Here is a 12,101-nt window from a genome sequence, read left to right on the forward strand (position 1 = left end):
GAAGGGTGTCTATGTGGAGTGAAGGTAGGCAGAGAGACTAGTAATTGGATTGAAAATATACAGGACCCATGCCCAGAGTTGCTTGGAACCTGCCTATGCATGAGTGGAGCTCCCTGGGAAGGAGGCTACACGAAGTAAGAAGGGAGGGTACAATCTCATTTCAGCGGTGAGCTGGGTGGAGGAGAATCCAGCCGCCGCAGATGGGGTTTTCCAAGGGCAGAGGAAGTACGTTGTGGGTAGGGGATCATGTGGCCACCCTGACCTCCACTCCTTGCTCTAGAACCATGGATCCCGATGAAATGCCTGCTGTGCCCAGCGGCCCCCCTGACTCCACCACTAGACTTGAGACCGGAGCCCCATGGGGGATTGAACCTGGCCCCAGAAGAGCTAAACGTCGCAGAGCCCGCCGCCACAAACACGGCATCACTGACCAAGTCAAGGACCAGGAGCACTACTGCCTCTTCGAGGGCTGCGAGTGTCACAAGTGTGCCCTCTTCTCGTGAGTATGGTGTCTGACAAGGGGAGGGCAGTGGGCTCCTCTAAAGGTGACAGACTTTAGACCTGCAATCCCCCACTTTAGGGAACACTGCAGCATCTTGCCTGCTGAGAGTACCTTGAAGTCGGAGCAGGGGCCACTCCGAAAGAGGCACCTGACTGAAGGACTGATAAGGAGTGGGACCACCTCTCCCAAAGCTCACAGCCATGTCAACAAGTTGGCCATTCAAGCAGGAGTCCCCAGTGAGTATCTCTGGCCAGGGAGGGTGTCTGAGTTTTGGGTGTAGGGAGCATGAGTAGTTCTGTCACCAGTCCTACCACCCAATTTCGATGTGGCTTTGGGCAAGTTACTCCTTGGGCCTTAGCTTCCCCAACTATAAAACCTCATCAATATTATCTACCAAGTGTTGGTGGGCTGGAGACATCTGGGGGGGGTGTGGTCAACAAGGTCCACAGTGGGATGAGGCCTCAGATTGGGTGGGAGGTAGAGTCAGGGGGAGACGCGGTCAGGGGGAAAGGCTCACCTAAGCTGTCCCCAGTCTCTCACAGTTGGGAAGGAGAACATCAGCTTGAGGCCCACCCCTGTGCAACCCCTGGGGAGGAGTCTGGGGCCAGTGTGGGAAGCTTCCACCTCAGCCGCTGCCCAGACCCCTTCCTGTGTCCTGAAGACCTGGGTACCATCTCTAACCCTACTGCAACTTGCCATATGACCCTGGGGGGAAAAATACTTCTCTCTGGGTCTCATAGTCCCCAGTCCCAAAATGAAGAGTAGGACTAACTGGTCTTCAAGGTCTTCCCAACTCTGCCATCCTGGGCTCCTATCGTTGTCCTAAAACATGCCCACATCTCCTTTCCATGGCCGGCTTGGTCCCTGACTCCAACCTGTGCTCTCTGCTCCTGCAGGCAAGCTCCCAAGGAGCTCTGCTGATCGGTCTGGCCTCGGAATCTTTGTCTCTGTCCTGGACTCCAGCACCCTTGAAGAAGCAACTAACAATTTCTCTTTCCAGGAAGACACACAGACTCCCTGCCCTGCCCAGCAGGTGAGTAGAGTGAGAAGGACCATGGAGCTAGTTGTATATTTTGTTATTGAGTGCCCAACCTTCTGGTTAAGGCCATGGCAGCAAGAAAGAGGAAGTGAAGGCAGTGCGGTGCAAGTGGAGGAGGAGGAGGAGGAGGAGGAGAAGGTGGCATCTCAGACTATGGGGCAACGACAGAGCTCTCCCAGATTTGCCATTTCCAATTTGTGAGACTTTGGACAAGTAACTTTACATCTCTGAGCCTCTATTTTCCTATCAGTGTACTGAGAGGGGACAATATTCTACACCTATAGCATTGACAAGAGGACTAGCACAAGGCCTGCCACATAGCAGGCCTTTGACAACTGGAGGCTGTTATTCCACATGAAACAAATCGATGGGATAGAAGCTCCTGCTGAGAAGGGGGGCCATGATGGTGAGGCCCACCATCTCACCCAGGCGAGAGTCTAATAACCATCAGAGAAAAGTTCCTGGAGATGAGCCAAGCTGGCCCTTCAAGTGCCTTGGGAAACTTGATTGGGGAATATGGAGGCAAGAACCAGTCCTTGGACAGGGACAGTAATCACGTCACTCCAGGTGCCTTGAAGATTAAAACACAGACACCTCTGACTTCCCATAATCTTTACTGTTGCCTTGGGAGTTTTGAAAAAGCTGGGAGGAATTAGTGTCTCAGGAAAGATATAGAAAAAAAAAGATACAGAAAAGAAGACAGTCCAAGCCACAACGACTAATGGCCAGCTGGCATTCAGACTCCCACATGCAGATATTGCAAGATCCTTGCTCCTCTCTCTCTACTGGTAGTATGTGCCTGCCAGAGGGGTAAATCCCCTGGCTTCTCCTCTCCTTGTTCCTAGATGCTCAACTCTGATCCTCCAGCCCTGTGCCACCCTTAACCCCCTTCTACTGCAGCCACGGATTCTGGGGAAATTGTGGGGTCCAGAACCCTGGCAGGGGCCAAGCTTAGTGAAGGAGAAGAGCAGAAGGCCTCAGGGTGGCTGGGGACTGAAGGGTCACGGGGGAGGTGTGGGTTCCCAGCTCCCATTCTCTCACATCCTTTGCTTTGCAGGCTCCCAAAGCTTCCGACCAGGTCTCGGTTTCTGCCTCCTCAGAGTGGCAGCGAAAACTGGAAGCGGCCGAGGCTCTGCTGGCTCTCAGAGAATCTTCCCAGGCCCCTTCTGGCTCCATCTCTGTGCTCCAGCCCTGAGTTGCACCAGGTAGCCTGGTCTTTGAAAGGAGAACATGGGGTTGGGGATAGTTGGGAAATGGGAGGCGGTTGTGTTAAGCAGGGCCTGACTGGGAAGTCAGAGTTGGAGGTGGGTTGGGGGTTGAACCTCTTTGGGCCCAGGCAGCCAAGCTCCTCAGTCTGACTCTTGAAGTGGCAGTACATGGTTGTTCAGTGAATCATCGGTTTATCGAGCATAGTGCTCAACACCAAATGTCCAGTGCCCTGATGTCAAGAAATAAGGAAACCAAGTCCCTAAGAGTAGCAGGGACTTACCCTAGGGCATGCAGCATATCAAGTGGAAGAACCAGGTCTCCTGACTCCCAGCCCAGGACTTTCTATCCAGACCCCTGAAGTCTGCTGTGACCTGGGAAGGACATACATAGGTGGTAAGAGCCTAGTCCAGAAGGAGATCTGGTTCCTGCCTTCAGGGAGCTTCCAGTCTCAAGGTGGAGCATGGATGCCTTCACAAGTCGTGTTTTGCGGCTGTATCTCACTGATGAGCCTGGGGAGGAAGGACTGGAGGTGAGATAGACACCTGAGGAGGCTGAGAGGGAAGGCTGGGCACGACCAGACCAAAATGGTGCATTCGGTATGGAGTGTGAGTGAAGCAGCCACCCTGAAAGAACTGCTGGAACAGAGGGGATGAGGGTGGAGAGGCTACCAGTCACGGAGGTCTGGCATGCCAGGCTTAGGAGGTTAGATCAGCCACTGTGGGTGATGAGGAGCCAGGGAATGTCTGAACTAGGGAGGAGCATATTCAGAGACACTGGGCTTGACAAAAAGAAATGTGGTGGCTGTGATGGAGGGTTTGGAGGAGGCAGGACTTGAGGTGGGCAAACCAGCAAGGAAGAGTTCTGTGCAATACAGTCCAGGTGACAAAGCCTTGATTGGGAACAAAAAAGAGGGGAGAGCCAGGAGGGAAAATGGATGTGACCTGACCCTGAGCCCTTTCTTTGTGTCTACAGCTCCTGCTGGAGATAGAGGACTTCAGCCTTCTAACCCCTCTCTTGGACCTGCGCCAGCCAGCTCCGTTTCTCTGCCTAATGGACACCTGGGGTGCATCTCCCCCTTGAGCTAGAAGCCCAGAGGGGGAGAACTCACTAAAATACTGCCTATGTATGCATTTGCAAAATGCTTAATGTCCAAAATTCTTAACGTCTTTTTCTAAGCCCTTAGGCGCTTATATAAGCTTTCAGACCCGTTTTTTTATACGGGGCAATTCCTTGACTGAGGATGGATATTCTTGTACCTCCATCCTTTACTTTCTTGGACCCCAGGGCCTTTTAATGTCTCTTATGAAAACAGGGTTTTACAATCTAAGCTGATCAGTCTCTAAATAGGGTTCTGTGTGAGTCCATATGTTCATCTGCCAGAGGTTTTATTGGATTCATGATTGTGAACATACTGGCACGCTCATATACTTATCCATGCATGTGAAAATCTGAGGATGTTTTCATTTTGTGTCTAGGTTTGTGTGTGTGAGCAAATAATAAACCCTTGTTGTAAGGCACTGAGATATAGGAGTTGTTTGTTACCACAGTATAACTTAGACTCTCCTGACTCTAACAGACTTGTTCAATTCACTTTTCAAAGGGAGAAGCTCTTTACTCAATAACTGGGATTTCTTAACATGGCTAGATAAGAAAATGGTAGAGAAAAAAAAAAGGGTAGGAGATTTATTCATTCAGCAAGTAAGTGCCTATGCCTTTCCTGGCATAGACTGCTGCCAGTTGTCCAGAGGGCCACAAATTGAGATGTCTGCAGAATCAGGCAGATTATATAAATGAGTAGAGCAGGCCAGATGGGGTCTGGCCAATTGACAGTGCATACTCTACCTAAGGGGGCAGCTGTCACTTGGCTCTAGCCAATTGTTGCCATGCAGGAATGTGGACTCATTGTTGCCCCATCTCCTGATTTTTCAAGAGAAGATGAAATTCTAGATTTCTATGTAAAATATCTCAATTTTCAAATGTTGGCTCTGGTTTCCTCTTTAAGCCCTTTACATGGGCCAAACAACACATCCGAGCAGGCCAACTTTGGCCAATGGAATGCCAGTTTGATTCTAGTCCAATATGTATTTTACAGTGGGGGGAAACTGAAGCCAATCAGGACAAGAAGAATCAAAGAGGGGAGATGAATTAGACCTGGGGACTACTTTTGAAGGACCCAGGAAATACAAGGAAGAATCATTATCATTTCGTTATTCTGTGTTCACCGTATACTAAGCACATATAACCTCACAACAGCTCTGTAAGCTAAGCATTATTATCACCCTTTTACATATGAGGAAATGCGCTCAAAGAGTTGCACAAGTGTTTGAAGGGAAATGTTTAGCCAAAGATGGGTGGAGACTCCCTTCTCTTTGCCTTGCCCTAAATTAGCTAATAAATTTACTTTTTTACAAAGTGTCGAGTGAGAAGTTCAAAGCTTCAAGCCACAGACACCCAGTCAGAAGGGTCTTTCAAGAATCATCCCTTTATTTCATACTCAACGTAACAATCTATAGGAATTGATCAGATCTACCTGCACTTGTTTCTCAGTCCTCTGCTGATGTTCATGATCCTGCCCACCCACCCCCACCACACCCCGACACATGTTGAGCTATACCTCTTTTAAAAGTCTCTTAATGGCGTAGTATGGGCGTCTTAGGACATTGTTATAAATGGTAGACGTTAAACATCTTTCGTGAACTATCCTTTGGTCGCAGGTTTAAAATATCACTTTACATAACAGTTGTGAGTTGGCCCTTGACTCTGGTATGGTATATAACAACACTGGTTGGATCTGAGGATATCCACCACACCAGGGTATCTGCAGAGTGGATCAATCTCAACCAGTGCCATGCAGGTAAATGTTTAACAACAGGCTCTGTGGAGGAGGACGAGGGTTGGAAGAATCGCACTGTGTTGTAGCATTTGCCGATTTCAAGCTACCAACTTGATGGCCTTTGATGCAGAGTTGGGAAGAGATGCATTTCCATCATTCAGTTACAATAAATAAGCACAATCTCAAGAGCATAGCTAATAGAAAAATGTAGGAAAATAATTAGGAGTCGATGACTTTTGATCATGTATTATGTTCGTTTTCAATATAATGTATGTAATGTAATTGTTGCTGTATACGATTTAGTTTTAATAACAGCTGTGTTTAAAAGCTGGCTCACAAAATTCCTGACAATGTGATAGTCGCCTCTTATGTTCCAGTAAGAGTACCCTCCAGCACTCCACTGCTTTTGGCTCTTGCCCAGAGAGGCACCTCTTCCAAAATAGGTCACACTAACACTGCAGGGCTTGATAGGGCTGCTACCACTGCTTTCTGACCAAGAACAGACTAAAGTGAGGAGAGAGTATTCATTACTGATTTTTAAAAAATCTTTAATGGAGTATAATTGTTTAAAACAGTGTGTTAGTTCCTGCTTTATAACAAACTGAATCAGCTATACATAAACATATGTTCCCATATTTCTTCCCTCTTGCGTCTCCCTCCCTCCCACCCTCCCTAACCCACCCCTGCAGGTGGTCACAAAGCACCTAGCTGATCTCCCTGTACTATGCGGCCACTTCCGACTAGATATCTATTTTACGTTTGGTAGTGTATATATGTCCATGCCACTCTCTCACTTTGTCACAGCTTACCCTTCCCCCTACCCATATCCCCAAGTCCATTCTCTAGTAGGTCTGTATCTTTATTCCCATCTTACCCCTAGGTTCTTCACGACAATTTTTTTCCCTTAGATTCCATATGTATGTGTTAGCATACGGTATTTGTCTTTCTCTTCGGACTTACTTCACTCTGTATGACAGACTCTAGGTCTATCCGCCTCACTAAAAATAACCCAATTTCGTTTCTTTTTATGGCTGAGTAATATTCCATTTTATACATGTGCCACACATCTTCTTTATCCATTCTTCCAATGATGGACACTTAGGTTGCTTTCATCTCCTGGCTATTGTACATAGAACTGCAATAAACATTTTGGTACATGACTCTTTTTGAACTATGATTTTCTCAGGGTATATGTCCAGCAGTGGGATGGCTGGGTCATATGGTATTTCTATTTGTAGTATTTTAAGGAACCTCCATACTGTTCTCCATAGTGGCTGTACCAATTCACAGTCCCACCAGCAGTGCAAGAGTGTTCCCTTTTCTCCACACCCTCTCCAGCATTTATTCTTTCTAGATTTTTGATGATGTCCACTCTGACTGGTGTGAGATGATACCTCGTGGTAGTTTTGATTTGCAGTTTTCTAATGATTAATGCTGTTGAGCATTCTTTCATGAGTTTGTTGGCAATCTGTATATCTTCTTTGGAGAAATGCCTATTTAGGTCCTCTGCCTATTTTTGGATTGGGTTGTTTGTTTTTTGTTATTGAGCTGCATGAGCTGCTTGTAAATTTTGGAGATTAATCCTTTGTCAGTTACTTCATTTGAAAATATTTTCTCCCATTCTGAGGGCTGTCTTTTGGTCTGGTTTATGGTTTCCTTTGCTGTGCAAAAGCTTTGCAGTTTCATTGGTTCCCATTTGTTTATTTTTGTTTTTATTTCCATTTCTCTAGTAGGTGGGTCAATAAGGATCTTGATGTGATTTATGTCATAGAGTATTCTGCCTATGTTTTCCTCTAAGAGTTTGATAGTTTCTGGCCTTACATTTAGGTCTTTAATCCATTTTGAGCTTATTTTTGTGTATGGTATTAGGCAGTGTTCTAATCTCATACTTTTACATGTACCTGTCCAATTTTCCCAGCACAACTTATTAAAGAGTCTGTCCTTTTGTGTTTCCATACAAATTGTGAAATTTTTTGTTCTAGTTCTGTGAAAAACGCCGGTGGTGGTTTGATAGGGATTGCATTGAATCTATAGATTGCTTTGGGTAGTAGAGTCACTTTCACAATGTTGATTCTTCCAATCCAAGAACATGGTATATCTCTGCATCTATTTGTATCATTTTTAACTTCTTTTATCAGTGTCTTATAATTTTCTGCATACAGGTCTTTTGTCTCCTTCGGTAGGTTTACTCCTAGATATTTTATTCTTTTTGCTGCAATTGTAAATAGGAGTGTTTTCTTTATTTCACTTTCAGAATTTTCATCATTAGCGTATAGGAATGAAACAGATTTCTGTACACTAATTTTGTACCCTGCAACTGTACCAAATTCATTGATTAGCTCTAGTAGTTTCCTGGTAGCATCGTAGGATTCTCTATGTATAGTATCATGTCATCTGCAAAGAGTGACAGCTTTACTTCTTCTTTTCCGATTTGGTTTCTTTTTATTTCCTTTTCTTTCCAGATTGCTGTGGCTAAAACTTCCAAAACTATGTTGAATAAGAGTGGTGAGAGTGGGCAACCTTGTCTTGTTCCTGATCTTAGTGGAAATGCTTTCAGTTTTCCACCATTGAGGACGACGTTGGCCATGCATTTGACATATATGGCCTTTCTTATGTTGAGGGAAGTTCCCTCTATGCTTACATTCTGGCGGGTTTTTATCATAAATGGGTGTTGAATTTTGTCGAAAGCTTTCTCTTCATCTATTGAGATGACCATATGGTTTTTCTCCTTCAATTTTTTAATATGGTGTATCACGTTGATTGATTTGCATATATTGAAGAATCCTTGTATTCCTGGAATAAACACCAGTTGATCATGATGTATGATCCTTTTAATGTGCTGTTGGATTCTGTTTGTTAGTATTTTGTTGAGGATTTTTGCATCTATGTTCATCAGTGATATTGGCCTGTAGTTTTCTTTCTTTGTGACATCCTTGTCTGGTTTTGGTATCAGGGCGATGGTGGCCTCGTAGAATCAGTTTGGGAGTGTTCCTCCCTCTGCTATATGTTGGAAGAGTTTGAGAAGGATAGGTGTTAGGTCTTCTCTAAATGTTTGACAGAATTCGCCTGTGAAGCCATCTGGTCCTGGGCTTTTGTTTGTTGGAAGGTTTTTTATCACAGTTTCAATTTCAGTGCTTATGATTGGTCTGTTCGTATTTTCTATTTCTTCCTGATTTAGTCTTGGCAGGTTGTGCATTTCTAAGAATTTGTCCATTTCTTCCAGGTTATCCATTTTATTGGCATGGAGTTGCTTGTAGTAATCTCTCATTATCTTTTGTATTTCTGCAGTGTCAGTTGTTACTTCTCCTTTTTCATTTCTAATTCTATTGATTTCAGTCTTCTCTGTTTTGTTCTTGATGAGTTTGGCTAATGCTTCATCAATTTTGTTTATCTTCTCAAAGAACCAGCTTTTAGTTTTATTGATCTTTGCTATCGTTTCCTTCATTTCTTTATCATTTATTTCCTATCTGAACTTTATGACTTCTTTCCTTCTGCTAACTTTGGGGGGTTTTTGTTCTTCTTTCTCTAATTGCTTTAGGTGCAAGGTTAGGTTGTTTATTCGAGATGTTTCCTGTTTCTTAAGGTAGGATCGTATTGCTATAAACTTCCCCCTTAAAACTGTTTTTGCGAGGGGGGGACCTTGAAGATGGCGGAAGAGTAAGACGCGGAGATCGCCTTCCTCACCACGGATACACCAGAAATACATCCACACGTGGAACAACTCCTACAGAACTCCTACTGAAGGCTGGCAGAAGACCTCAGACCTCCCAAATGGCAAGAAACTCCCCACGTACCTGGGTAGGGCAAAAGAAAAAAAGAAAAAACAGAGACAAAAGAATAAGGACGGCACCTGCACCAGTGGGAGGGAGCTGTGAAGGAGGAAAAGTTTCCACACACTAGGAAGCCCCTCCGCTGGCGGAGACTGCGGGAGGCAGAGGGGGGAGTTTCGCGACCGCGGAGTAGTGCACAGCGACGGGTGCGGAGGGCAAAGCGGGGAGATTCCTGCACAGACGATCGATGCCGACCAGCACTCACCAACCCGAGAGGCTTCTCTGCTCACCCGCCGGGGCGGGCGGGGCTGCGAGCTGAGGCTCGGGTTTTGGTTTTGGACGGAGCTCAGGGAGAGGACTGGGGTTGGCGGCTTGAACATAGCCTGAAGGGGTTAGTGCACCACGACTAGCCGGGAGGGAGTTCGGGGAAAAGCCTGCACCTGCCGAAGAGGCAAGAGACTTTTTCTTCCCTCTTTGTTTCCTGGTGTACGAGGAGAGGGCTTTAAGAGCGCTGCTTAAAGGATCTCCAGAGACGGGCGCGAGCCGCGGCTAAAAGCGCGAACCCCAGAGACGGGCGCGAGCCGTGGCTAAAACCGCGGACCCCAGAGACGGGCGGGAGACGCTAAGGCTGCTGCTGCCGCCACCAAGCGGCCTGTGTGCGAGCACAGGTCACTCTCCACACCCCTCTTCCCCGGAGCCTGTGCAGCCCGCCACTGCCAGGTTCCCGGGATCCAGGGACAACTTCCCCGGGACAACGCACGGCTGGCCTCAGGCTGGTGCAACGTCACGCCGGCCTCTGCCGCAACGTCACGCTGCCTCTGCCGCCGCAGGCCCGCCCCGCACGCAGTGCCCCTCCTTCCCCCATCCCCCAACCCCCGGCCTGAGTGAGCCGGAGGACCCGAATCAGCGGCTCCTTTAACCCCGTCCTGTCTGAGCGAAGAAACAGACGCCCTCCAGCGACCTACACGCAGAGGCAGGGCCAAATCCAAAGCTGAGCTCCTGTGAGCTGTGAGAACAAAGAAGAGAAAGGGAAATCTCTCCCAGCAGCCACAGAAGCAGCGGATTAAAGCTCCACAATCAACTTGATATACCCTGCATCTGTGGAATACCTGAATAGACAAGGAATGATCCCAAATTGAAGAGGTGGAATTTAGGAGCGAGATCTATGATTTTTTTTCCCTTTTCCTCTTTTTGTGAATGTGTACATGTATGCTTCTGTGTGAGATCTTGTCTGTATACTCTTGCTTCCACCATTTGTCCTAGGGCTCTATCCGTCCATGATTTTTTTTAAAAAATTCTTTTTCTTAATAATTAAGTTTAATTGTAATAACTTTATTATACTTTACCTTCGTTCTTTCATTCTTTCCTTCCTTCCTTCCCTCCTTTAGACAACGAGTCACCCCAAATTGAGGAGGTGGTCTCTGAGAGCAAGATTTATGATTTTTCCCCCTTTACCTCTTTTTGTGAAGGTGTATGTGTATGCTTCTGTGTAAGACTTTCTCTGTATAGCTTTGCTTCCAACATTTGTCCTAAGGTTCTATCCGTCCCTTCTTTTTTTTTTTTTTCTAAATATTTTTTAATTCAATAACTATATTATACTTTATTTTATTTTTACTGTATCATCTTTCTTTCTGTCTTTTTTCCTTCTTTCCCTCCTTCCTTCCTTCCTCCCTCCCTCCCTCCCTCCCTCCTTTCTTTCCTTCTTTGCTTCTTTCTTCCTTCCTTCCTTTCTCCTTTCCTTCTTTCTTTACTCATACTTCTACTAATTCTGTCTACTTTTTCTCCCTTTTATTCTGAGCTGTGTGGATGAAAGGCTCTTGGTGCTCCAGCCAGGAGTCAGGGCTCTGCCTCTGAGGTAGGAGAGCCAACTTCAGGACACTGGTCAACAAGAGACCTCCCAGCTCCACATAATATTAAACGGTGGAAATCTCCCAGAGACCTCCATCTTAACACCAACACCCAGCTTCACTCAACGACCAGCAAGCCACAGTGCTGGACAACCTATGCCAAACAACTAGCAAAACAGGAACACAACCCCACCCATTAGCAGAGAGGCTGCCTAAAATCATAATAAGGCCACAGACACCCCAAAACACACCACCAGACATGAACCTGCCCACTAGAGAGACAAGATCCAGCCTCATCCAGCACAACACAGGCACTAGTCCCCTCCACCAGGAAGCCTACACAACCCACTGAAACAACCTTAGCCACTGGAGACAGACATCAAAAACAACGGGAACTACGAACCTGCAGCCTGCAAAAAGGAGACCCCAAACACAGTAAGATAAGCAAAATGAGAAGACAGAAAAACACACAGCAGATGACGGAGCAAGATAAAAACCCACCAGACCTAACAAATGAAGAGGAAATAGGCAATCTACCTGAAAAAGAATTCAGAATAATGATAGTAAGGATGATCCGAAATCTTGGAAGTAGAATGGACAAAATGCAAGAAACAGTTAACAAGGACCTACAAGAACTAAAGATGAAACAAGCAACAATGAACAACGCAATAAATGAAATTAAAACCACTCTAGATAGGATCAATAGCAGAATAACTGAGGCAGAAGAACGGATAAGTGACCTGGAAGATAAAGCAGTGGAAATAACTACTGCAGAGCAGAATAAAGAAAAAAGAATGAAAAGAACTGAGGACAGTCTCAGAGACCTCTGGGACAACGTGAAACGCACCAACATTCGAATTATAGGGGTTCCAGAAGAAGAAGAAAGAAAGAAAGGGACTGA

The 12,101-nt window shown here is 46.0% G+C and overlaps 1 protein-coding gene across 1 annotated transcript; it reads left to right on the top strand.

Moving 5' to 3' along the window:
- The first annotated feature begins 284 nt into the window (after positions 1 to 284).
- On the top strand, positions 285 to 2,736 carry LOC136142980 (doublesex- and mab-3-related transcription factor C2-like). The gene is made up of 4 exons (XM_065901277.1): positions 285 to 499; positions 581 to 738; positions 1,399 to 1,535; positions 2,599 to 2,736. Exons 1-4 carry the CDS (start codon positions 285 to 287, stop codon positions 2,734 to 2,736), a joined length of 648 nt encoding a protein of 215 aa, XP_065757349.1.
- The last annotated feature ends 9,365 nt before the right edge of the window (positions 2,737 to 12,101 follow it).

Source organism: Phocoena phocoena, chromosome X, assembly GCF_963924675.1.
Source record: "Phocoena phocoena chromosome X, mPhoPho1.1, whole genome shotgun sequence".
NCBI classification, from domain to species: Eukaryota; Metazoa; Chordata; class Mammalia; order Artiodactyla; family Phocoenidae; genus Phocoena; species Phocoena phocoena.

Coding starts and splice junctions, on each gene's coding strand:
- LOC136142980 (XM_065901277.1), top strand. CDS start 285: ATGGATCCCGATGAAATGCCTGCTGTGCCCAGCGGCCCCCCTGACTCC. Junction 500..580: donor CACAAGTGTGCCCTCTTCTC/GTGAGTATGGTG, acceptor CCCCCACTTTAG/GGAACACTGCAGCATCTTGC. Junction 739..1,398: donor CATTCAAGCAGGAGTCCCCA/GTGAGTATCTCT, acceptor CTGCTCCTGCAG/GCAAGCTCCCAAGGAGCTCT.